General features: G+C 49.6%; 1 protein-coding gene across 4 annotated transcripts; it reads left to right on the top strand.

Moving 5' to 3' along the window:
* GATA6 (GATA binding protein 6) lies at nucleotides 1–23,505 on the top strand. 4 transcript variants are annotated; one of them, XM_075416336.1, is made up of 8 exons: nucleotides 1–48; nucleotides 464–559; nucleotides 1,741–2,678; nucleotides 6,031–6,197; nucleotides 9,521–9,646; nucleotides 11,053–11,140; nucleotides 11,224–11,345; nucleotides 19,851–23,505. In XM_075416336.1, the coding sequence occupies exons 3-8, from the start codon at nucleotides 1,757–1,759 to the stop codon at nucleotides 20,016–20,018; spliced, it is 1,593 nt and encodes a 530-aa protein (XP_075272451.1). In that variant the 5' UTR covers nucleotides 1–48; nucleotides 464–559; nucleotides 1,741–1,756; the 3' UTR covers nucleotides 20,019–23,505. The 4 variants fall into 4 exon arrangements, with proteins under 4 accessions (XP_075272451.1, XP_075272453.1, XP_075272450.1 ...); XM_075416338.1 differs by having other exon boundaries at nucleotides 7–48; nucleotides 1,745–2,678; XM_075416335.1 differs by lacking the exon at nucleotides 1–48 and having other exon boundaries at nucleotides 420–559.
* The last annotated feature ends 2,034 nt before the right edge of the window (nucleotides 23,506–25,539 follow it).

Raw genomic sequence — 25,539 nt, 5'->3', positions numbered from 1 at the left:
TGACGGTCGGGACAGCTCAGGGAGGAGCCACATTTTTTTTCCCCTCGGGTAGCTCTGATTTTAACGAGGGATAAAAAGGGGATTTGAGCGGGGTGTTCACCCGGTTGCTTACAGCGAGAGCCAGGCACACATCGCGGGGGGAAAAGCCTTATAAAAGGTGGATATTCACCCTAAAGGAGATACTGGGGGGGGGGGAGTATGTGCTGTTGCTGGGTACGAAAAAAAAAAGAAAGAATAAGAAAACCGAGGCGGGCGAGCCCCCTCGCTCTGCCCCGCTCCCCGAGGGGGGGGGTCGGTCCCTTCCGCCCGAGGTGCCCGCCCCCGGGGCCCGGCACCCCGGCGGAGCCCGATGTGTTTGCCGAGGGCCGGCCGAGCCCAATCAGGGCCGGCAGCCTGCAGTTTCTCGGCAGGGCTGCGAGAGGCGCCTCCTCTCTCCTTCTTATACATCCCCCGCCGGCCGCAGCCGCCGGACTCCGCCGCTGCCGCTCGCCCCCGCCGCTCCGGATTCACCGCCCGCCGCGGTCCCGCGCCCCGGCCCCATGCGGGGCACCGCCAGCAGGTTTGGCCCCTCGCTTCTCCGTCTCCATACTCCCCCCTTCCCGTCCTCCTCGCCACCATTTTCCGGTTTTCTCCCCGGCTCTCCCGCTTCTCCCCCCGCGGCCGCGCCTGGCTGGGGGGAGCCCGGGGAAGGGGGGGGGGCAAACATCCGACGCCGGTGCCTGGAGCCCTTATCTGCCGGAGCCTTATCTCCCGGTTATCTCGCAGGAGGGAGAGACGCGTTCGGTGCCTGCCTGCGAGGGGGCTGCGTGTGGGTTCCGCGTCGGTGTGCCTGCGGGTATCTGGGGAGCCCCGAGGCGGGCTGAGAGCGGGGGGGCCTCGCCGCCCGCTTCGCTTTTGCTGTCGCTTCTCTGCGACCCCTTTCGCTTTCTGCCCCTGCTCCCGGAGCCTGGGCACCGGGGGCTCTCTGGCCGGCCGGCTCCGGGATGCGACCGGTCTCCGCGGCGGCCCCGGCGCCGCGGCTGGCTGCGGGATGGGTGCCGTTCCCCAAAAAGGGTGCTCGGGCCCGGGGCTGGCACCGTCCCCCGCGGCGGGCGCAGCCCCCGGCCCCGGCCCGTGCGCGTCTCCCGGCCGCCTTTCTCCCCTCCTCCCCTTTCCGTGACCTTGGGCTGGAAACCAGCAAACGAGCGAGGCGATGCGCGGAAAAAGCTAACGTCGCTCTCGGGAGAAGTAACCTTCACGGGATCGCCTTGCTAATTGTTTTCTCGGTGGAACCGAGTCGGATGACTCATTCATTGAAATAGTAACAACGGCAGCAGCGGAGCCAAGGAAGGGGCTTTGGCACAGACCGGGAAAAGCGGCCCGCTTCCCCCCCGCGTCCTCCCGCCCACCTTCGTGTCCAGCCCCGCAGCCCGGGGTGCGGATGGAGCGGGGCCGGGGCCCGCAGCCGGTCGCCCCTTGCTGACCCTGGCTGCCTGATCCCACTCGGCCGGGGCAAGGGACGGCAGCGCCGGGGCGACATTGACTGATTAAAGCGTTCGGAGGGTCCCGATAAGCCCTGATGAATCTCATTAAGGGAGGGAGACGGGCTGTCCCGTTTGCTAACTTTGTTATTATTGTTTCTCCCCACCCCCCACCCCCGCCCCCCTCTTTTGTGTCGTCCTTCCCCGCCCTGCCCTGCGGACCCCCCCTCCCCTCCCCTCCTCCTCCTCCCGCCCCCCCTTTCCCCTCCACACCCGGCAGCTAGAAGGGGACCTGGATGGCCGTGGCTGAAGGCTGGTGCGCGGTGAAGCGGTGCGCTGCGGACGCCGGCGGTTCCTCCTGCCCCTTCGCGACCAGGGAGCCCGGCCCGTCTCCTCCTTCGCCGCCTTCCTCCTCCTCTTCCTCCTCCTCCTCCTCCGGCGGCTCCCGGGCCGAGCGCGGCTCCTCCAAGACTCCGGTGCCGGAGCCCGACGGCAGCCACCGGCCGGCCCCGCCGCCGCCCCCCGCCGCCGAGGGCCGGTCCCTGCTCGCCCCCTACGTGCACTTCGGGGCCCCCCACCCCTCGGGCCTGCCCAGCTGGGAGGACATCCTGCTCTTCGCGGATTTAGACCAAACCAGCAAGCTGATCTGGTCCAGCCGCGGCTCCAAGCCGGCCGCCCTCGGCGCCGAGCAGCCCGAGGAGATGTACCAGACCCTGGCCATCTCGGCCGCCCAGGGCCCCGCGCCCTACGACGGATCTTCGGGCGGCTTCATGCACTCCGCGCCCAGCTCGCCCGTCTACGTCCCTACAACCCGCGTGGGCTCCATGCTGCCCACGCTGCCCTACCTGCAGGGCAGCGGGGCGGCCCAGCCCAGCCACCCCGGCGGGGGCCACGCCGTCTGGTCCCAGCCGGCGGCCGAGAGCCCCTCGTACGGCGCCGGCGGCGGCTCCCACCCGTCGGGCCGCTTCCCCTACTCCCCCAGCCCGCCGGTGGCCAACGGGGCCTCCCGGGAGCCCGGCGCCTACGCCAACAGCCTGGGCGCCAGGGACCAGTACAGCCCCCTGGCCCGGCCGCTCAACGGCTCCTACCCGGGGCACTACACCTCCTACGTCGGGCCGCAGCTGACCCCCGCCTGGCCCACGGCCACCTTCGAGAACTCCATGCTGCACTGCCTCCAGGGCCGGGCCGCCCCCATCCCCGTCCGGGCGCCCAGCGCAGGTAGGACCCGGGGCAGGCGAGGAGGTGAGGGCAGGGTGGGCTGGGAGAGCCGGGGGGTCGCTGTACGGGGCGGCTCCGGTGCCGGTGGCAGGACGGCGGGGCCCGGGACCGCGGCTTTTCAGGAACGGAGGCGGCTGGGTTGGGGGGGGGGTGGGAACAACACCCCCCCTCGAAAAAAGCGGCGTTGCTTGCTCGGAGTGCGGCCGTCGGGTTTGCGCACCCGCCGTTCCCGAAACGAATGTCCCGGTGTAAACCCCGCTTTTAAGTTTCCCAAATCCCCGCATTTCTGCTACCTCCAAAAGCAGTAATCCGGCCGCGAAACGGTGACAAATTCACCGCCAAGTAACCTGTCTTGTGGCCCAGGGGAGAGCTGCAGCGGGTCGCTTTACCCGTTTTGGATTATTTCAGCTACAAACCGCCTCGCTGCTTCGTTAAACGAGAAAAGCAGCAAAGCGAAACCCCGCGTAGGAACGAGAAACTCCATTTGTAAACTGCCGTCAAAATATGGCACTTTCTTATGGGATTTTACTTTCGCTTCCGAGGTGTCCCGTCGTGGTGTTTTCGTTTTTGGTGTTTTTTGTTTGGTGTTTTTTTTTTTTTTTTTTTTTTTGAAGTTTAGGAAATTCTCGGTGTCATTAAATTAGTTGTAGAAGGGGAGGCTGAGCTGCGATGGTTTAGTCAGACGTAGGAAGATTAACGATTATTGCAGTCTCTTCAGCTTTAGAATGTATGTATGTATATATAAATTCAGACGTATGGAGAGGTGCGTGTCTGGGTATGTGTGTATATTTATACATATTTATGGCTATTTATATATATTTATGTATACACACGCGCACACACGCATTTGATCAGCGTCTGCTTTAATCACAAACCACCCGCCAGGTAGGTGTGTTTTATACACACGGCGATGTTCTCTGTCAGTGCAGCGCTGCAGAAAACTGCTCGATGGCTTTCCCTCTTTCCGCCAGGGTGTACACGGTGCTCCCTCCTCCTGTCTCTCGGTGACACCCGGTAGATTTAGGCATTTTAAGCCACCCACTCGGTGTTTACTCACACGACGGAGGGAAGAGGACTCGGTTGTGGTGGTGGGAAGACTGCGTTGTAGCGGTGGCAGGAGAAGGGCAGAGCAAAGCCGAGCAGCCGCGTCTAGAGGCGACACGAAAGTTGAGGTTTATAACTCCGTTTCCAAAAGTTTCGGTGTAAAACTAGGCGACGGAGAGGAAAAAACACAGTTGTTTTTTTTTTTGGGGGGGGGTGAAAGGTGGGTTTGGGGAATCTGAGGGAAGGGAGAGGAGAGGTGCGGGGGATAAGGGGCATAGGCGGGAAGGAGCGGGGCGCCGGCGGCGGGGGGGGCAGCCGGGCAGGGGCACGGCGTCTTCCCCTGCCCCCGGGGGTCCCTCGCCCTCCCCGGGGTCCCTGGAGCCGCTCCCCGGCGGGCAGGGCGGGCAGCCCGCGTTTGCCCAGACGGTGCCTCCGGCACCCAGCGCTGGGAACCGGAGGGACGGGGATTCCGCGGCCGGCGAGGAGGAAGGGTGGGCGCCGGGGGGGCCGCATCGCGTTGTAACGGGCGGCTTAGCGGCCCGGGGATCCCGGGCCACGCGAGTTTTGTGCTCCCGCAGGACAAAACGCGGCAGCGAAGGCGAAGCCACGCGTGCTTCCGTCTCAGATAATCGCGACAGCGGTCAGGAAAATCGTAGCCACAATACGCTCTTGCAGCTGAACGTCAGACAGTTTGATATAGCTTTTGAAAACGTTACTTGCAGAGTTACCAAAACAATATCTAAAATTAAAACTTTATTTTGCTTTCCTTGGAGATAAACATATTTCTCGTGCACTAAGCGGAAAAAATATTTTAAAGTGCTGGAGAAAAATTATCGCGGCAGAATTTCTTTCTGCAGGCGCAACCGTAATGTTATAAAGTGAATAGCTGAGGCATATAACCGTTTAACTTCCAGCGCCCTTGAAGCCTGAAGCGTTTTCCCGACTACAGTCTTCAGTGGCGCTTTAAGCGCAAAGATTAATAAATCTCAGAGATGTGCTAAGCGCCACAGCCTGACGGCGTGAGCCGAGCCCTGCTCTCCGGGCTCTGCCGTGTGCCCGTTCCTGTTCCGCGCCTGATGATTTGCAGGGGAAGGGAGGAGAGCAGTGCCTTTGGGTGGGTGGGTGGGTGGGTGCGGGCCGGGAGGCCGTTTGTGTCTCAGCTGGGTGCCCGCCGTGCCGCGGCAGCCCCTCTCCCCACAGCTGCCTGACGCTTACCAGCTCCCTTTCGCTTTACAGCGCGAAGCTGCTGCGTGAAACGTAAAAGAATAACCCAAACGATGAATTAAGGCAGGTAGCGGAGGGGATGGAGCGAGCGCAAAAAAATCAGTGACGAAGCTAGGAGTCTGAAACGGACTTTCCTAGCCTCGGCTCGAAAGCTGCTGTCGAAATCCGAACACCTCCTTTTATTATTTCTGCACAACGTGGCGCGGTAGATGCAAAATCCACATTTATTCCCCCCACTCCCCCCCACATACGGAAAGGTGAGCCCTAACGAGAACAGAAGGATTCGCGGGGGTGAAGGTGTTTGCTTTTATAGGCGGGTCCTCTTTATTTTTTTGCCGTGCATTGAGAGCCTTTTTTCCCCCCAGTGCTCGTTAGCTGTGGGGGCAGGAGGCAGAATATCGCGTATTTTCCGGTTTCCTCCGCTTCCTACCGACCAGCCGGGATCTGTCGGGCCGGCCGAGGCGCGGTGGTCGCTCCCCGCCGCTGCCGTGGCACACCGCAGTCCCGAGCGCGCTCCCGAAATCTGAAGTGGTTACTAGTTGCGTGGCATTTAAAATGAGAGTCGGGGTAAAAGAAAAACCCTTGCCCAGCCTTGACTGGTGGGAATATTTGGGGGAACCGCTCCCCGTACCCAGGGCGGGCGCTGGAAGCGGGCTGTTCTGGCGGGCACCGAGCCACCCCCGGCCCCCCTTAGAAGCCGAGCGCACCCCGGGGGTTCGCCCCTCCAGCGGAGCCCGCTCCCGCCGGCTTTCCCGAGGGCCAGATCCCGACGTGGTTTGGGATCGGGGCTGCCGGGGGTCGCCGCTCCGCCTGCCCGGTGCCCCCCGGCCCGTCCCAGGCAGCACCGGGCTGCGCTCCGGTTTGTGAAGTGAAGCCGAGGTTGCCCTGGTGCCGTTAAAGAAATTTCAACAACAACAAAAAGGAGGATTTTGTCAAAAAATGACCGCACGGCCGGCACGGCGGCCGGGGAATTGCTTTTCCGAGGGCTGAGCAGCGCCGGTTGCGTGCTCGCCCGGGGCTCCGGGGGGCTCCGAGCCCGCCGCTCCCCCCCCACCGCCTCCCCCCCTCTGCCCCTGCCCCGCAGAGCTGCTGGAGGACCTGTCCGAGAGCCGGGAGTGCGTCAACTGCGGCTCCATCCAGACCCCGCTGTGGAGGAGGGACGGCACCGGCAACTACCTGTGCAACGCCTGCGGGCTCTACACCAAAATGAACGGCCTCAGCCGGCCCCTCATCAAGCCCCAGAAGAGAGTGGTGAGTGGGGACGGAGGGGAGGAGGGGGGGGCAAGAGGAGCTGCGTCCAGAGGGACCCCCAGCCAGCCCTTGCCAGGGGAAAGCGAGGGTGGGGGAGTGCGGTGTTAGCCCGGTGATCGCCCCATGTTGAGGAACCAAAGTGGGGCTCCTGACCAGGTTCGCAGGCCAAAGCGGTCATGGAGCGGGCGAGGGGGCTGGCAGCCCTCTGGGAGCTGCTTCGGGCCCACCTCCGGGCCCCGCGTTGGACAAACCGCTCTCTGCCCCTCGTCAGCCCCACACCAGGCACGGCCTGCCTGGCTTTTTGAGTTGATGGACCCCGGTCGGTGAGGGGCATTGGCAGCTTAGAAGAAATTCGTGCTGTTCGTGTTGGATGTTTCCAACAGAAAGTTAGAAAAAAAAAAAAAATCAAGGTTGGAAAGTGTTTGTTCAGAGGGCTAGGAATTTCTCCAGACCTGCTTTGTTTGCTGAGAGCTCGATCCTTGGGAATGTAAGCAAGTTTTGTATATAATTCAAAGAAAACCAATTGTTTAAACAATGATAATAGCCTTTGTTTTGTTTTACTCCTAAGAAATGAGCAGCAATTTTTCTAAAAATATACTCCTAAAACCAGGGGGGGAGAAATAAATAGTACAAAACAGAACCCCTGTTTATAACTCGGGCTGGCACTGAATAGGCAAGGAGAAAATTTAACAAGCGGGAACTGTACATTATGTTTAGCAAATCTGGGTGGAGGTCAGCAGAGAGAAAGAATACGCTCTTCAGTAATGGCTGTTACTGAGCGAGCCGCAATAAATCACGCCGGCATAATCCAAGCTGATGTTTGGACGCTTGTGTATGGAGACAGTGTATCAAACCCATCAGCCTTTCAAGCCCCTTTCAATCACGCCAGCTGCTTCCCTCCATGCCTGTTTTCCTAGCCTTAAAACACGTCCTGTTCTTTATTTCACAACCGTTTGAATTTAATGCCTTTGCGGGGCAGGGGTAAATAAAAACCAAACGCAGAACAGACCGTAAGCGCTCAGGAACCAACCCCACCTCTGCTTAAAGACCTTTATTTAAGCCAAAGAGTTAATTTAACTTTCAGCCAGAGGTTAATTACCGCCGGCTGCCCGCTTTTTCTAGCTGGCCATCCACTAAATTTCAGGACATGAGGTGTTATCCCGTTACCGGGGACAAATGCAGCAGACGGGCCAGATCTGCCGCTTGTCTGAAGCGTCAGAGCTCAGCTGGCCACGGCACCCTGTTCCAACGCAGATTTCCAGTAGCTGATACCCGGCTCTGGTATTTCTGCGTTTCTTTTTTTTTTTTTTTTTCTTTTTTTTTTTTCTTTTTTTGAAGGAGGGGTGGGGGTGAGGAGACTAAACCAGAGTTGAGCTGCAGCCCGGTTTCAGCCTGACACCTTAGCGAAATAACTCTGAAATAGCTCTGTGTAACAATCCCTACCGAGTACCCTGGCCATAACTATAAATCAGTCGTGACTGGGTGTTCATACAGTCAAAAATATGTAGGTGAGAAGGGAAAATGTTTTAAAAATGCTAAACATGTTTAGATTGCCCCAAAGTTTCTGATAAAATTCCTGCAGCAGAAAAGTCATTTTAGCTTCAAAATATGCCAGCCCCCCCTCACCGTTTGTTGAGATGTGGGAATGAGCAAAAGGTATTGAAATAAAATATATGAAGATTTATACCAGGCTGCATACAGAAGAAAGATGTACTGGAGTGAAATGTCTGACAGCATTTCACTTGCAAAGAAAGAAAACGAATCATATGTGTTAAGACCAGCTTTTTTTTACCCAATCGGTGTAAAACTTATATTGAATTGAGGGGCACAATTTGGATGCTGTGTGCATACGTATTTAAAAACAAGATAAAAAATTCTGCTTTCACGAGAGCTGGATTTTTAAAATTAAAAAGTATACGCATGTAATTCTGCCTATATTACACTTGGCTGTGTTCTTTTTTTCTGTGCAATTAATAATGGATTAGTGATTCAAAGTTAAAAAATTTGTATTTAATCTGGAGTTCTTTCGGAGCTGCAGTGTAAAATGACAGCCTACTCCTAAAGAAACTCAGATAAAATTCAAGAAACTCAGTTATCACTCTGGAATATTCTTCATTTTCAAAACATTTTTATCGGTTTCCCAAGTGGCAGGCAGCTCTGCGGTATCAAAGGTGACCGAGTTACGTCTAACAACCCAGCAGTAAATGATTCAAGAGGAAGGGCATTGTACCCTTAAGTTAGTAATTTCGGTTATGGGTCCTTTACAGTCAGAATAAGATTAATGCAATCCTCTAAAACTGACTGCTCCATGTAAACTTGTTCAGCTGCCAGACACAGAGCTAGGCACAGATTTTTTTATATTGTTTTTGACAATGCGATACTTTGAAAAAGGCTAGATTTATGGTGTAGCTGGAATTCTTTGCTTGTGATGAACGTAAAAGAGATCACTTGTTACAGGGACTTTTATAACCCATTCACCTTCATTTCACATGTTTATGAGGACTGCCTTCACTTATGATATACAGCCTGCAGCCATAAAGCTCTGGGTTGTACGGTTATTTCTGATACAAGGTTGCTTCATCTTGGCTCCAAACTCCACGGAAGAGTGTCATAAATGGCTTGTTTGCAGTGGGGACCTTGTTGTCACCCACCAGCTTTTCTGCTGGCCGAGGGGAAGCTCTGTTCTGTAAAACACGCTCCCAAGGCGTCTTTTATTTTGCACAAGGATAAAATGGGCAAAGATAAAAAAATCTTTTTAGAAAGATGCCACTGTTGTACGAGTTGTGCGGCGCCCGGTAAAGTTTGCTTTCCCCAGCCACGGTGCTGCGGAGGGAAGGTGATTAAAGCGGCTGGTTTTTCTCATGACTCGGGAGTATCGGTGGCAGGTTCAGAGCTGCCTCTTCGCCCAGCGCATGGGGAACAGGGTGTTGGGCTGGCTGGGGAGGTGGCACAGGAGCCATATGCCTTCTACTTGGCTGGATGGAGCTGTAGTGGAGGGGTTTCCTAGCTGTCCTGCCGGAGGAAGAGCCAGTGTCTGGTGGTCTGAACAGAGGTCCCCGTGTCAGCAGCTCCCAAAATGTGAATTTTTGCCTCTGCCGCAACTGCTCGCAGTTGCGGACACGCAGTACCTCTTCACGTCAGCTTTCCAGTCCTTAAAATGAGTTTAATCTCGTTTTAATTCTGGGATGTCCCTGGTAGATTCTATTAAAAAACCTCATACAGTCCCCGCTGCATGCTGAAGTACTTTTTACAAACTGTAAAGACATAAATCACTTGCTGCTGCCCATCTGCTTACGCCCGTGTTTGCCTTTGCTTGCCTCCAGCCCTCGTCGCGGCGGCTGGGCTTGTCCTGTGCCAACTGCCACACCACGACCACCACCCTGTGGCGAAGGAACGCCGAGGGCGAGCCTGTCTGCAACGCCTGCGGGCTCTACATGAAGCTCCACGGGGTAAGCGGGCTCTTCGCCCACGGAGATGCCCCCACGGCTGGGATGCTCCTTTGGGGAAGGGGCGGTCATCCCGCCAGCAGGTGCCCGGTGGCTTCGGGGGGTGGCATCGGGCTTCCTCAAGCTGGGGCAGAGTTTCTGTTGGTGCAAATTGTCTCAGCTTGTGGTTTGGAGTGCAGAGTTAAAAACTGACCAAAAAAATGGATAAAATGATCAAAAAATCTGTGGCATTAGAAAATGGTTATGCTGTTTTAACCAGTAATGCCTTTGACAAGTTACGTGTTTGCCATTGTAGCTCTCCCAACACATTTGTACAAAGAAACCACCTCTGGATGAGTGACAGAGATCTTTTTGCCACCGGAATTTAAACCAGCTCTTCAGTGGGAAAAAAAACCCTTAGACCTTTAATAAGACAGTTTTTCATGGACAGACATAGCTATGACAGCAAAACCTAAAGTGTCCTTCCAGCCTTTGCTAGGCAATAATAGAGGAAGAAAACAGCTCTATCCTGAATGTGACGGAGTATGTTTTGGGTGAGGCTTGGAGACTGCTGTGCCCCTGCGGATTAAGCTTCGGTCGAGCACAAGTGTTTGAAGAGTGAGGGCATTAGGAGTGATCGGGACTTGGTCTAGTCCTCAGGAAAAAAAGTAAATTATATCACAAGTTTAAACATGATCGTAAGCATATGCCTGAATTGTCTTTCTCCAAACTCATGTTATCATTAAGTTAAAATGTATTTTAAGCCAATGTTTTCTGTATAATGATTATCACTGTGATGACACAGAACATAAAGCTGATTTTTGAGCACATTTTCCCTATAAATACAAATTTGGATACTATAAATCTGCATCACAGGCAGAACTGCTCATAAGAACAAATACTAAGCTGACTGTGTCCTAAAGCTTCTGTCCTAAGACACTTATCGTCAATGATCTGGTTTGCGTAGCTGGTCCACAGGAACAGGAGCATTTTTTCCCCTCATATGCATGCTTGCTTTCCAGAATCAGCCACTGAAGATAATTCCTAACTGACTGGAAGAGTGAATCAGGGATCAGATACACCCCATCCAATTTAATTTCATATGACCTATGGCCAAATGATGCTGGTTTTCCCTAAAAGTGTGCTGTTTAACTCTGGACTGACTGAGGTGTCGGAAAAACTGTTTGGTTCACATCAAGAAAAAAGTTACCCTGCTGTATTTATTCAGCTAAAAACCCCCTTGAAACAAGCCATTTCTTTGCCCAAATAAAATGCAAAGGTTTTCAGAATCAGTACTGTGACGTAGGAAAAATTGACTTGCTATACAGTCATTTTCAACATCACCGTTTGATCTTGTAGTGTATTTTGATTTTTGATATTAAATCACTTCTATAATTCTGTGACCGGTGCGGAAATTTTTTTTTTTTCAGGTTCCCCGACCTCTGGCTATGAAAAAAGAAGGAATTCAGACCAGGAAGCGAAAACCTAAGAACATAAATAAGTCAAAGGCATGCTCTGGTAAATATAAAAAGATAAGACAGTTGAGCTGCAAGAATTTTTTTTATTTCCCCTGGCTGGAAAATATTTGTTTTTAATATCAGTTCCAAATCTTTCAGGTAACAGTACTACTGCGGTTCCTATGACTCCAACATCCACGTCTTCTACTAACTCGGATGACTGCAGCAAAACCACTTCTCCCAGCACACAGACTGCAGCCTCCGGGGTAAGCCGTAAGCCGGTGTCCGTATCTGTAAGCAGGCTGATCACTGTGCAATGTTATCACAGCTTTTATCTTATCTAGCAGAACAATAATCTAAACAAACTTTCCAGTTTTGTTAGCTGATACTGGAACAAGATTTTCGGAGGATATTACCTATAGCTGTAAACAGAACGACAAGCTGAAGTACTTTACAAACCTCTTAATTAAGATCTATATAATTTTTATGATTATGTTCACCACAGCTGAACCCCAGACAATTTGTTTGGAAATGTTCAGATTCTTCCATTTCAAAGCTTTTCTTCTGGAGCAAAGACAGTAAGTCATGCCCAATTGATCCTTTCAAGCAACAATTGTGTATGTACCCCTTTTTTTTCTGAAATGCTCTGGTAAGAATTCATAATTCAAGGCACTGCTGCTCTCACGTTTTCCAAAAGCTGTTTTATATATTTTACATATATTTTACATGCATTTTGACGCATTATCCCAAATGACAGGTAAAGCCCAGTAGAATGTTATCCTGCTGTATGAAGGGAAACACAAAGGCTTTTTTTTTTTTTTCCGAACTATGGTGTGCACTTAAGCCCCGATCCAGACCCAGCTGAAACCAGGCTGGTGTGCCCCACTGACTGCAGCGCGTAGGGGATCAGCCCTCTCCTCGCAGAGGGCTCGTCGGGGGCCAGATGCTCAGCATCTGGCAGCACCGAGCTCCAGAGGAGCACCAGAGGAGCGCTGATCATCCACTGCTTCAGTTTTGATCCTTATTTTACGTCACGTACTCAAACCGTTTCAAACTTCCTTTCTTCACCCAGTTGGCATGTGTGATAACAAATACTACTAGTTGCAAAGCTTAGTGTAGATTAATTTGTAACCCCTTGGCTATATATTTCCGTATCCACACTCATTCCTTGGGCCTTCTGTATGCTTTAATCTGTCACATCGTCTCTTTGAAGAGCTTTCCTAATGTGGCTTTCTCTACTCCTTTATTAATAAAAAGAAGACATTGTTTATCATAACTATTTTTCAATATGTCTCGGTGTTCCCACATCCAAATTCCTCTCAATAGTTCAATTCCTGACGTACAAAGTTTCATTGTACAAGGGGAGGAAAAAAAACATTTTAGCAAATGCGATTGTTCGTGGACTGACAGGGCCACCCAGTTTCAGAGGGACTGGGTTTTGGATTTGGATGCTGCCAGACAAGGATATTACTAAAAGGGCTTGTCTTTGACATGAGAAAATCCTGTCAGTCCAATAAAATAAACAGATCACATCAAAAAAGGAGAAACACTAACCAAGAAGTGAACCGTTGCTGTGTTTCAGGCTCCCCCCAGTGAACTACTATGCACCGTTTTAGGCTCTCCTCTAATCTTTGCAAACGAAAAAATGCAGCCAAATTTTCCTTAAATTTTCCTTACATTGCCTTCAGCAGGACTACCAGTCCTGAGGAACGTCGTGAGATTTGTGTAACGGGCAGCATGAGAAGCCCAGTCCCAGCTGAGGTCGAGGCAGTGGCGTAGGCTGCAGGCAGCGCGGCCACATTGCTGCTTGGGCAGGGACAGTCTGTGTGGACGAGATCCCGTTTCCCCTGTGCTGTTGCTTTCTTGGCTGGCTAAAGCCTGCCTTCCTTTCTGTAGCCGTTTCCCTAGGAGAGCATATCAAACCTGTTCTTAATAATCTTTATATTATAATTTGAAAAGTACCATTTGTAATATAATTTTTCTAGGAGGAGTTGTGTGGGTACCAGAGGAGAGCGGGGTGGGGGCATGGTTCATGAGCCAAAAGGCTAGCTGAGAGCTGTTAGCAACTGAAAGCAACTCCCAGCAACCCCGAGGATGATTTTAATTACACGACAGCATCCCCCAGAGCCAGGACTTCAGTTCTCCCCGATTTTTCCGTAGTAGATCAGGCTGGTAGAGGACCGCTACATGAGGGCTGGGGAAATTTGCCCCCTTGTATCCAGTAGGCAGCACGGTAACATCCACACAGCCTTTTCCCCACCCTGAGTTGATCATACGTACCCTGCACATGCAAAGCACTTGCAAATTACCTCTTGTGAAAAATTTCAACGAAAGGAAGCGACGGAGAGAGGCTGTGAAAAGCGTTGAGGCAGGGAGGCTGCCACAGCCACCAGACATACGGGCATCCCCCTGGCTCCCCACTACCCTGCCTGAAGGGCTAGCGATCTCCTACCCCTGCACCCCAGCCCCAAATGTACATAAATGGGGATGGGATTTGCAGGGGGGTTGTTGACAGGACATGTTGTGGGTATGGCCACACACTTCCCTTGGGCTCCTGCTTTTGCCCAGGCAGCAGCACTTCAATGGGATGAGGCCAGAGAGACTGGAGGTTGAAAGTAGAAAGCGGTGGCTGTTAAGATTTGCTCCTGTTGCCCCAGACATCACCTAGGGACATGACTGCCAGCTTACGAAGGACGTGAGACCATTGCTGGTGGGCCTAAATCCCGTGGGAGAAGCTAAGCACTCATCCAGGCCATTCAGTCACAAGTTGCTGGGAGTTAAGGGATGTCAGCATTTTAGACCAAGGCAGCCTGTAACAATCTGATCGCATGCTGAAGCAAAGATATTCTCCTGGACTTCTGGTTTCATTGATTTTTTTTTCATTTGAGTTGACCCGTCGATAGCCCGAAGGTTTGTGTTTGTTCTTAGAACAGGCAATGCCTTTGCACAAGGAGAATAAATTTCTCCAGGCCATGTCAGGAGAGAAAAAACCCTCAGATGGATGAATCCAGGCTCTGTAATCTCCGACCACTTTAACAAGATCAGCGTCAATTCCTGCCAGCGGCGCTGGTGACGTTGCCGAAACACAGGCACCTGCTGGAAGAGCGAACCTGGCTCATTCCCCACGCGTTACACAGCCGGCATGGCAACTTGTTTTTGTTTTGCTCTGTTTTCACTTCTCCAGCCCTTGTTCTGTGAGGAGGGGAAAAATGCCAAATTGACATTAGTCAGAGAAATCCAATGACGTTTTAGAAACTGTTGTCTGAAATTCACAGCAATGTTGTTGCTAAATGAAACAGAGAAAATTAATTCCTCTACTGGTACAAAAGCAATTTATTATGACTTTTGTGGGAGGCTGCCAAAAGAGTTCCTGGTTATGTAGAAATCTAATGGAAATGAAACTCAGCAGAATTCACGTCAGTAATATTCACTTTTTGCCCTACCTTTCTTTATCTCTTTTAAAGTAAAATAAAGAGGGCAGGGCAGAAGAAGAGAAGGGCGGCAATTACTCTTGGAAATGTCTTTGAAACTATCTGTTTCATGAAGGGGAATCTTAGATGATGCCAATTTTGAGACAAATTAGCAAGAACCTTAAATGTTGATTTTATGTTCTAGCTGAAGTTTAAACATTTAAAATATATGATTAATGAATTGCTGTGGGTGCAAAGTTGATTTCAAACTTCCCAAAATGTAGAAGTGTTTGGATCAGAGATGCTTCGTTGTCCCATTGTAAAGGGGCTATTTGCCAAATTCACATCTGGATCTAGGATTTAGGCCTATTTCTGTTTTCCTAAGCGGTATAAGTACTGGGTGTCCTGTGTTACTAATATGGAAAATGTCCAGCTGCATGATATATGAAGTTGCCTTACATCCCCATAAAAAGAAGATTTGAAGGTTTCAGACAGCCTGCATCTGCATCTATACCTGGTCTCCCTTTGATGCAGCTGAAACTGTACAGAGAAAAGCTGCACAGAATAATTTACTAAACGAAGGGTCTGTAGCACACACCCATCCATTTCCACGCAGGGGCTCCAACTGGTGTGATTACCAGAAGGCCTTTATTCCCTTATTAGGATAAAAGGCAATATGAAAACTGCTGTAAAATCTGCTTTTTATGGCAGGACATGGAGGCTCCATGAGCCAGAGCTGATGTCAGTAAAGGCTCAGCAGCACCAGGGGAGCTCTTCTTCTAGAAGATTCTGCTGCGCCGTTTGCCTCCAGTTTAGAGCTTTCTCAGAAGGACAGTAATCACACCCCATTGAATAATTTAGGACAGTTGTTGTGCAGGTAAAACTAGCGCTTACTTTCCTTGGAGGTTTACCTTGAGAAGTGGTTCAGGACTGGCTCTTCAGTGTCGTGGGCTGGAAACTGTGAGAGCTGACTGAAATGGCCTTGGCAGGTGGTAAGCTAGCAGGAAAATACAGTTCTAACTGTCGCCAAAATGCCTGACAACCTGGGCTGAATTCACTGAATAGCTTCTCCTGGATTTGCTTTCTTTTGTTTTCAGCAGAGGGTTTGTGAGGTGCTTAGAGGTGTTGTTCTTCGTTCCTTTTTAGGCAGCATATTGGTAGGACATTCATGAGGCAACAGGGAATCAGCCTCTGTACAGTATCTCCCAGAGTCTGGACAAACCCAGATACTCGACCTCTCTAAAAAAATCTCTTAACCACCTGGATATTGGAAAGTTGAATGGCCGAGGGTCCTTCAGACTATCTGATGATAAGATTTCTGTTGGTATAGAATGATTTCTTAGCCATTGGGACAGAGTTTCCGTGAGAAAGACTCACCAGCATGGTGGTTAGGACTTTCACCTGGAAAATGGGAACACAGTGCCTCAGTCCTGGTATGAGTAAATATTTATCTAAACCAGGTGGAATAAGATCAACAGGAAGCATGAGGAACATGGCAACCTAAAATACCAGATAGTCTGGTAGGCAGGGCATTACGCTGGGAGATCTGATACTCCAGTTTAAATCTTCTCTTCATCTCCTACTTCTTCTGCATTATTCCTCACTCCTGGACAAAATAGGATGCTGCTTTCTTCTCCACACTCCGTTTCATAAAATCAGTCATTCATTTTCTTTGTTCTGTGTATATGTATCCAAATGAAAGCATTTCATTTTTTATCAAGCTGAATGAGGCAATCCATTTTTTTGCTTCAGCAGGGAAAACCAAGGAAAAAACATATTTTTGGTTCTACCCAAAATGTCTACATGCATACGGACACATACATTTTGCTTGGTTCTGTCTTATTGCCAAAACAATAAAGCCAATTAGCCGTACAACCCTCGACAGCAGAGGGGTCATCATCTTTCTCAAGCCATGCTGGAAGTTGCCTCCCTTAGGAAATTAATGAATTATTAACCTCAGATTTATGTTGTTATAATACAAAGGAGAGATTAGAAGATATGTAAACTTACACATCTGCAATATAAAAAAAAGGATCAACTGGACTAGCAAGAAATGACAACTTTGCGTAGTAAGAAGGCCACTAAATCAGAAAAAAAAAGCTGTGGTTTTGCAGTGCCAAGACTTGCTCTTCAGAAACCAAGGAGTGACAGTATTGGGACCTCGTGGGGATGGCAGTTATTGCAGGGAGGGTGAGGCTGGAAAATTAAAGACTTAATTTGCCACAAAGCTTTATACGCGAAAGAAGTTTTTGCGAGAGTATTTCAGCTGACTACTTTTAGCATTTAAACGCAGCAAAACTGAACTATGCTAACCAAAGAGGAAGAGAGTATCAGCTGAGACTCAGCCTACTACAGACCTAGCGTAACGTCCAAAATTCACAGAGCATATTGAACCTGTGAGGTGGATGGAGCAAAGGTCTATCTGACGGAGCAAAGGTCTAGATCAAGGCCGCTCGCCACCCCCTCCAGCTATTAGCACAACTCCTTGCCCAGAGCTTTTGCCTCTTGGCTACGGAGGTGTGGGGGGAGACTGGGGAGGGGGGTGTGTCCCTTCCCTCTCCTGGCTCCCCACGGTGGGCAGACGGTGCAGGAAGGAGTGGGTGGAAGAAAGCAGGAGTCCTTCAGGCAGAGATGCCGGTGCTGTTCCCCAAGTGCTGGCCACACAGGCTGAGCAGCCTGGTTTTGATCTGGGACAGGTTTAGTGGGAGTGAATTTAGCTCTGGGGTGCTGCTGGCAGGTTTGGGTAGGATGTAGGTGTCTAAACCTCTCTGTGGCTCTGGCTGAGATCTCTCTCTGAGCATCGTGGGCAGGACTTCTTCAGAAAGGCCACCTCTGATCCTCCCTGCCTGGGGGCTGCCCCATGACCAGCTCCTGCTGGTTTGGGTAAAAAGCAAGGATCCTTAAACCACCTTTACAGATACAAATGCAAACTTCCTCTGTTTGTTTGGGAGGCAAGCTCTTCCCAAAAATCTTTTTTTTCCTCAGGAAGCTGAGCTTCAGTTGATTATCTCTCCTATTATCACATTTCAGCAATAAAATTATATCCATTACCTTTTCATTGATAGAGCCAGCTGTTGTGAATTTGAAGAGCTGGTTGACTTCGGCAGCATTGTTCAGCTCATTTATTCCAGCTGACAAATGTCCTCTAATAACTAACTGTAGCCTCTATAATCTTTCATCTCTTAGAGTTGGAGAAGTAAGAGCAGCGGTAGGCAAGCTCAGGAGCAGAGCTGTGATTCAGCCACATCCTTTTCATGAGCTAAAGTTTGTTTTCCATGTTTCACTTTGGGAGCTGCCCGAGCTGCCTGGATTTGTCATGACATTACCAGGGTGGGGTTTCCAGGCCCAGCGGTCCTGCCCAGGTCCGGCCCACCCCAGCTCAATGGAGCCAGGATCCAGCCTTGGTCAGGCAGGGATGGGCAGTCTTCAAACAGGACGTGGCTCCACGTCCTCCCTTCTGGGGTGCCCAAGGGAGGGGTAGCTGATAACCCCACATGGGAACTGCAGGTCCCTGCGCCCCACCTTTGTAGGGCTGAATCAGGAAAAGGGTGAATTACACTTTCCAAGCCCGGAAGAAACAGGCAATGATAAGATATTTGCCTGCTGGAACAACAGTGGCAAATATGGTCAAACAGGAACTTTTCAGAACAGCACTCTGTGTTTTTAGCTCAGGTTGAGCAAACACTGCTAAACTCTAAACACTTCTTCCACTGCAGGGAGACTCAAGCTGTTAAAAATGACGTCTTTTGTGGTAATGGGAGTCTATTTGATGTCTTAGAAATAAAAGAAGCCTTTTTGAATAACTAGGCTGATGCAAGACCAAAAACGGACCCAAAGGTTAGCATGAAATCTGCCTCGTTGAATTCTCTGAGCGTAGTCATAAGGAAAGAGGATACGGAAATTCATTGCCACTGATTGGCAATGGTCTATTTGAGAGAGCGATAAAACAGATTTCTTAGGATTAGAGCTATTTTGGCTGGTTTGGGGGGACAAGCAGTTGTCCCTTCCATCTCTGCATTTCTGGGTAGCGACTGACAGAGCAGCATGGTGATTGATGACTGGATGGAAGAATAGCAGCTATCAACCATTTTAATAAAAGCTAAAGAAAATATTGGAGCCCAGGTTATTTCAGACAAAAGTGATCGCTGGCAATGAGTACCTCTTTCAGAAGGTGAGGTGGCTTGAGCACAGCAACAAGAACCCTGCACAGCACTGTTTGGAAATTGCCTTTGGATAAATGAAGCCTTGCTTTTCCTGTGTCAGGACTGCTAGCTTGGCATGGCTCCAGGAAAGCCAAGAGCTCTACTCTTGTAAAATGATTAAATATGTATACTTTTCACTTAAACAGCAGGCAGGAAGCTTCTGCAGTCACAGTTTAGCATAGTTTTTTTTTTTTTTTCTTCTTTTTAAGGAATCTCGTCCGAAGACTATCCATTAACAAGTAAATTAAGGTTTTAAAACTGACATATCCGAGAGTTAATTTTGTATGAAGTCAGCTCTTAAACATTTCCTTTATCAGGTGAAATTGTTGCCCCTTCTCTGTCTGGCACTGTGAATTTTTCCTCTGTAGCGGATCTGCTCAGCCTCATGGAAAAAATGATTGTTTCTTTGTCTTTGTAACTCTCCATTTCTCTGTTAAAATAAATGGGCGGGTTTCAGTGCAGTTCAAGGGTTCATCTTCGTGCCTACCAGGGCTCCTCTGCACGTTGTCTTGTGAGTGTAGGTGGCGGAAAAAAAAGGCTCGTGGTTCAAAGGCATAGTGTTTCTCCACTTGAGATGAAAGGAGCATCTCCTTTAGCGGCCAGTCTTAGAGGGATGAAGTGGTTGTGGCTAGCGTTTTGAAGGGTGAGGAATGATTTTAGGCATGTCAAGGTCTAAGGGAGCCAAAGAAGGCTGATTTCCAGGAGGTGCTCTGCCCCCGCTGCTGGACAATTGGAATGTATTGGGCTTCTCCCACTGTGGAAGCAAAACTATAGGTGCCATCACTCCCAGGTCACATTGTTGCTGTTGGCCATCTGTGTCCCTTCAGTAGGGGGCAGCGGGACACATGCACGTTACCTTCTTCATCAAGGTTCTGTACGTCATGCTCTTTCTTTCCCACCTTGCTGTGAAGATAACCATGTGCTGTTCTCCAAGGAGGGCTGTCACCATGTCAGACCTTGCCAGTGTAGCAAAGTCACTGTTTAACAAAGGGGAGAAGAAGCGGTCTGACCCTGAGAGGTGTTTTTCAGTTTCAGGATTCTGAGGCAGAGGGGTGAGCAGAGGGCAAACACCGAGCCCGCTGTGATCCAGCCTGCCCCTTGATGTATGCAAAGCTCACCCGCTCAACAAAATCTCTCTTTGCTCTTCCCCCCACTCCAGGCGAGCTCATCGGTGATGTCAGGCCCAGGAGATAGCACCAGTCCCGAAAGCAGCAACCTTAAGTATTCGGGTCAAGATGCGCTGTACACAGGAGTCAGCCTGACCTCCACGGCCGAAGTGACGGCGTCTGTGAGACAGGATCCCTGGTGTGCCCTGGCTCTGGCGTGACTCGGCATGAGGGAAGCTGGATCCTGGCGCTGCGCGGCAGCCCCCAGACGTCCGCGCACGGTTTCTTCTGCAGAGCAGTTGCAGTGGCAGAGAGAGTGCTGGCAAAGACCATTCCTCCGAAATTGTTTTCGTGCCTTGGTGGCAGAGGTGTTTTTCAGCCTTTGAGAGAGGCTCTGCCGAAGCATCCAGTTCCTCATATATGCAAGAAAAACACAGAGAAAGCAAATGCCCACCGGGGATAGCTAATGCAGCCTTACGCTCTTCAAAAAAAAAAAAAAAAAAGAAAGAAAAAAAGAAAAAGGAAAAAAAAAAGAAGAGATAAACCTAGACCTATTGATAGATTCCACAAATGCATCCTCAACTTGTCCAGTAGCGCTGCCTTTCTGATTGTATAGTTGTTTTTGCTCTCTCATCACCTTCTCCCCCGAGAATTTGGTGGAAGTCGTCAGTGTCGGGGAGGGAGTACCAAAGGCTTTAATTACTAGAGATGGCAAGATACTTTTTAACGAGTGTCAGAAGAGTGTACTGCTTGAGTCGGCGCAGACGTCTCGCACCAAACATTTGATGTCTTCGCCCCATTGCTCCTCTCCTCCTGCGCCCTCCGTCTCCAGCGTGCCTTGCTCTGCTCTTCAGAGCCCAGCTACGCCCCTGGAAGAAATCACAGTGTTTGGTACAAGTCTCACAAGGTCCAGCTTGTTAAGAAGATTTTGGTTTTTTGGTTTTTGGGGTGTTTTTTTTTTGGTTTAAAATATTTACTCACTTTGCAGACTGCAATATAACTTTTAAAGTACGCTGTGACTGAGGTTTATGAAAGTTCGTATTTCCTGGCTGAACTGTATAGAGTCAGTCAAAATTTGTAAACAGGGTAGCAATCAGATATTTTTCTTCCATATATACAATAATTTTTTTAAAGAAGTGCAATTTGCGTTGCAGCAATCAGTGTTAAATCATTTACATAAGATTTAACAATGGTTTTTATATGAATGAATGAATGTAAACATTTTAACTTAATGGTACGTAAATAATTTAAAAGAAAAACTTAACTAGGCATCCTTAGGCTTTTTAGAGCAACAAAAACCCATCCACTTCCTGTATTTCCAGTTGTTAAAGCAAGAGTTTCAAAGAACAAGCCTTCTCTCAGGAAAATTGCCCTAGCCGTTTGCTCGGAAGTATTGTACAAAAATGCAAATGCATCCCTGGGGTTTTTTTGCCATTGAATAAGTACATGCTGGAAAGAAACAAATCACAATGAAACTTTACTACCTAACTGACACATATGTAAATACTCCATAAGATATTTAGGCATCTTGAAAATGTAGGATGCAATCTGTATAGTGTGATGGACGCATAGTTAGGTTGGTTTCCATTGGTTTTTAAGTGGGATGTCATTTGGAAAGCTGTTTCATCAGAGCTTTACAAATAAAAGGGTATCATTTTGGGATATATTTTTTTCCTGTACACTGTGCCTTTTCCTTCATCTCCAATGCAATTGTTAAGCTACATTATAAGCTATGGAAATGTACCTGGTACGGGCGCCGTGTCTGATCTGATGGCTGCAGGGAAGGTCTCCAGCTGAGGCGCCTGCTCTGGCTAGCTAAGTCTGCATTGCCTGTGGCTTTTCTGCAGCTCGCCTCACTACGCTTTCTGATGAAGGGTAAAACCAGGGCCCCGCTCCTACCAACACAAGCCCCTCATTGGCATGTGGGAGGTTTTTCTGGTGAAAGTCTGGGGAACTGCTCCCATGCCTTGTGAGGACTGTCATGGTTTTGCTTGGCTTTCATGCCATAGCTAAAGGGTCTCACCCAGGTCCCCTGTGTCTGCAAAGATCAGACCTGCCTGTCACCCACTGCAGATGTAACTGGGTGGCACAGCTGCGAAGAGAAAACAGTGAATTTTAGCTACTGAGGGGAATGGAAAACCTCTCGCTGGCTCTGAGGACCAATCCTCTGCATTGCTCGGCTGATTGAAGAGAGACAACGCCGCATGTGATTTCCAGCCACGTCAGCAGTACTGTCAGACCAGGAAGCCGGGATGCCCACCCTCCGTGCCCAGAGCTGCTGTCAACCCGTGGAGTGGCAGCAATGCATCTCTTCACCTCTCTGCGCCAGACTTTCATTTGGGGTGAATTGGGATAGCTCCTTGGCCTCTAGTGAAGCTATGCTGATTTGCACCAGCTGAGAATCTGCCACTTGGTTTTCCAACCCAGAGAGTCAAGGCCATCTCCTTACCGTGGAGGTGTCATGAGGACCATGGGATGGATGCTGCAGCACAGCCCTCGGAGGGGGAATGGCTTCCAGCAAAAAAGAGGTCAGGCCAAGCCTTGCCTGGGGATTGGGCTGCTCCGGCTGGCCAGGAGTGGGGACTCCTCACCCTTCCCAGTGGGGCTGTCATGCCAGGCTTGGTTCCGGGAGATGTCATGTCCTTGCTCCCTGGGGGTTGATGTGGCCGCGTACCCTAGTCCTGGTAGCCTTGGGGCCATGTGGGCTTGGATCTCATGATTTTAAAAAAATAAATCCCTATCTAAATGCAAAGTGAGCCAGTTTAGAAACATTGGGTTTAAAAAGAAAAAGGTGTGGAGAAGTGGGTGAATATCTTCCCTTTTGATGCATTTGTTGGCTAAAATGCCCTTTTCTGTGATTTTACAGTGTTGTCACCTAAACAGATAAAAAAGATTTTGCTAACTGGTGTTGAAGAGTGTTCGGCCTTAGGTGGGGGCAGCATTCTTTTTTGTCCTGTTTTCTTGCCAGGGGTGAAGTTTGGTGTGCCAATTCTGAAAAGCCTAGTGCAAAACTCACTGCCGGGTATGTCAGAGCTGCGTTACTCAGAGTTATCGTAAAACAGGAGGTTTAGACCATCGTGTCCCAGTTCTGATCTGCTGACCCAGCAGAAAAAGTCAGCTGGCTGCTGATGCTCTTGCTGGCAGCCTGTGAAAGGCCACCATTCTTTGAAACCCCGTGGCACGATGTCAGAGGGCTCCCGGGAGGCCCTGCTCCCTTCTCAGCACCACCTTAACCCAGGGGCTGGCTTAGGGTGATTCCTGCAGACAACAAGGCTCGCAGGGGGTGTAAAAAGATACCCTATGTGAAAAGACCCCTCTTGGATCTGAGGCTGAAAGTGCTCTTTTAGGTGATGTCGGGGGGGGGGAATGGAAAAATATAGAAAAAAGAATCTTCCCTAGGGATGGTGTTTCCCATTATTTCTTCTAAGCAAAAACATAAAGAATGAAATACTTTGCCTCCTTGGAACAGAAGCAGCGCTAAATCAGGTTTTTATCCCTCTGCAAGAGGCAGCGGGTAGGGGAGCAGTACCATGTTGCCTTACTGCATAGATGCCAAGGAGCTCAAATCCAGGTTCTGTGTTATGATTTTACGTAGAAAAAGACTGTAAGAACAGTACCTCTCTACTCATCAAAACTGCTCTCCAAAACTGTAATGATTGCTGGAGTGGCTGCTGCTTGACAAAATAAAGGTTTCTTTTTTATTTCTTATTTTTCTTTTTGTGTTTTAGTCCTGCTGAGCTGGCACGACTCTGGGTGTGTGAGCCGGACTTTGCTCTGGCTCATACATCATCAATAGTACTGATACTGATGGGCGGCCTGGCCAGATGTTTCCCTCGCGTATCCCTGTTTCTTTTCAGTGACAGCCCCTGGGATGGGCTGAGAAACAACAAAGAAAGAGTTTGACCATGGGTCTTGGTTCCTAGTGAGGCTGAACAAGCCAGACTGTCCCCAGAGCAGCATTCTAGTACCAGAATGAAGATTCAGAGTTGACATTTGGGGGGAGAAAAAAGCATATGGTTACTTGTCACCCTAGCACCTTTGGAAACAACGAAATTAAATAGCAAATGACTCGAGGTATCTGCTTCAGGCTCTCCCACCAAGCAATACTAGAAGGCTTACATTTGCTTGGGTGGCCCCTGAAGAGCAGACTTCTCCTGGCCGTGGTGTTACCTTTGGCTCCAGCCTTCCTTAGGTCTCAGTTTTTGTCTTAGCAGTGTTACCGTCACCCTCACCCATGATCATATTTTTTCTATTCAAAGTACTTGAAATAAGTTGAGATCCCTACCATGGTTCAGAGTGGTATTTTTCAGCATGGCATTGAGGGTGTATACTGGTGCGGGTGGAGGTATGTGAGGGTGCATTAGCTGCATGGTCTGGGTTGGTGACCTGGGTAAAGTGGAGAGAACCAGCCTTGGAACAGCTTGCCCAAAGGGAGTAAGAGGTGCCTGGCTGTTTCCAGAACCGCAGATGGGCTTTTCATTACATGTGGATGATCAGAGGGCAAGGATCCGGGTGTGAAGTGATGAGCCAAAGTAGCTCCTTGGTTTTGGTTTTCTTGCTGCAAAGCTAGACAGAGCCACATGCCAGCCCTGTAACATCTGCCATATAGAACCTGGGTAATTTACTGTCTGTTCCTGCATAAAAATGATATCACTTCTGCTCCTTTCCCAGAGAAGAAGGGATTTAGGGGTTACGCATTGTCCCTGTTACCATGAGCCTTAGCTGAGCACAGGCTGCAGAAACCCAAAATGGACTTCAGCTCTTCCTGTGTGCTTACAGCTCCAGATCTTCCTTATCCAGCTGTCCTGAACTTCATTCCTCACAGATCTCCCAGTTCCTAAATCTGTATACACTGGACATTCCAGGGTTGTGTCAAATACACTGAATTCCATATTAAAATATAGGGCAAGGGTTATTGCAGTGGGCCAGCGAGCAGGAAACTGAGGGCTTGAGGAGTAGTTTCAAGTGGTCCATGCTCCACGTGTTGCAAAAGGCTTGAGGTCTTCGCTACGTGTTTGCAACATGGTTCGGAATCATTTAAAGATATCTGATAAAAGTTGGTGTAATATATAGGAGAGGGGAGCAGGATTTAAGTGCCCACATGGACGTGCAGTCAAACACAAGTCATCCTAGTAATGTAGTAACCAAAGGTGCTAATGTACTTTTTGAACAAATAAACAGGAAAATACCGAGTAGGAGTAAGGAGGTAATTTTACTGTGGAATGCTGAATCCAGACCTGGCACGCACATTTGAAATGGATGTTGAAAAACAGGTGAGGGTAGGGAAAAGAACTGCAGAAATTATTTCAGGACTGGGGAAAATGTCTGGCAGTGACAAATTTAAAGACGAGTTCACTGAGGGTATCCAAAGGAAGACTAAAACGTGACTGGTCTAGTAAACAGCTTCATGGGGAGAAAACGGTAGGTGTTAACAGGCCTTTGACCTTGCAGAGAAAGATGTAACAAGATCTAGTAGCCAGAAGGTGAAGCCAGATTAAAAAGATAAATTAGCTTCAGCTGAAACAATGAACATAATTAGCGGTGGGAGTGACAGCAAGGGATGAAGACAAGTGCTGTATCTCTTGATCCCTTTGTAACAAAGCTAGCTACAAGATCAGCTTTAGCTGACCAAAAGTGACGAGGTTCAGGACTGAGTGGGTTACATCTGCTGCATCGTGATTTACAGGCTGGATTAGTTTCCATTTGGTCTGCAACCGTATTACTTTTTGGGATGAGACCCAA

This window comes from Opisthocomus hoazin, chromosome 3 (genome assembly GCF_030867145.1).
Source record: "Opisthocomus hoazin isolate bOpiHoa1 chromosome 3, bOpiHoa1.hap1, whole genome shotgun sequence".
Lineage (NCBI taxonomy): Eukaryota > Metazoa > Chordata > Aves > Opisthocomiformes > Opisthocomidae > Opisthocomus > Opisthocomus hoazin.
The sequence above is the reverse complement of the archived record's forward strand: the minus strand, read 5'-3'. Positions and strand labels throughout refer to the sequence as shown.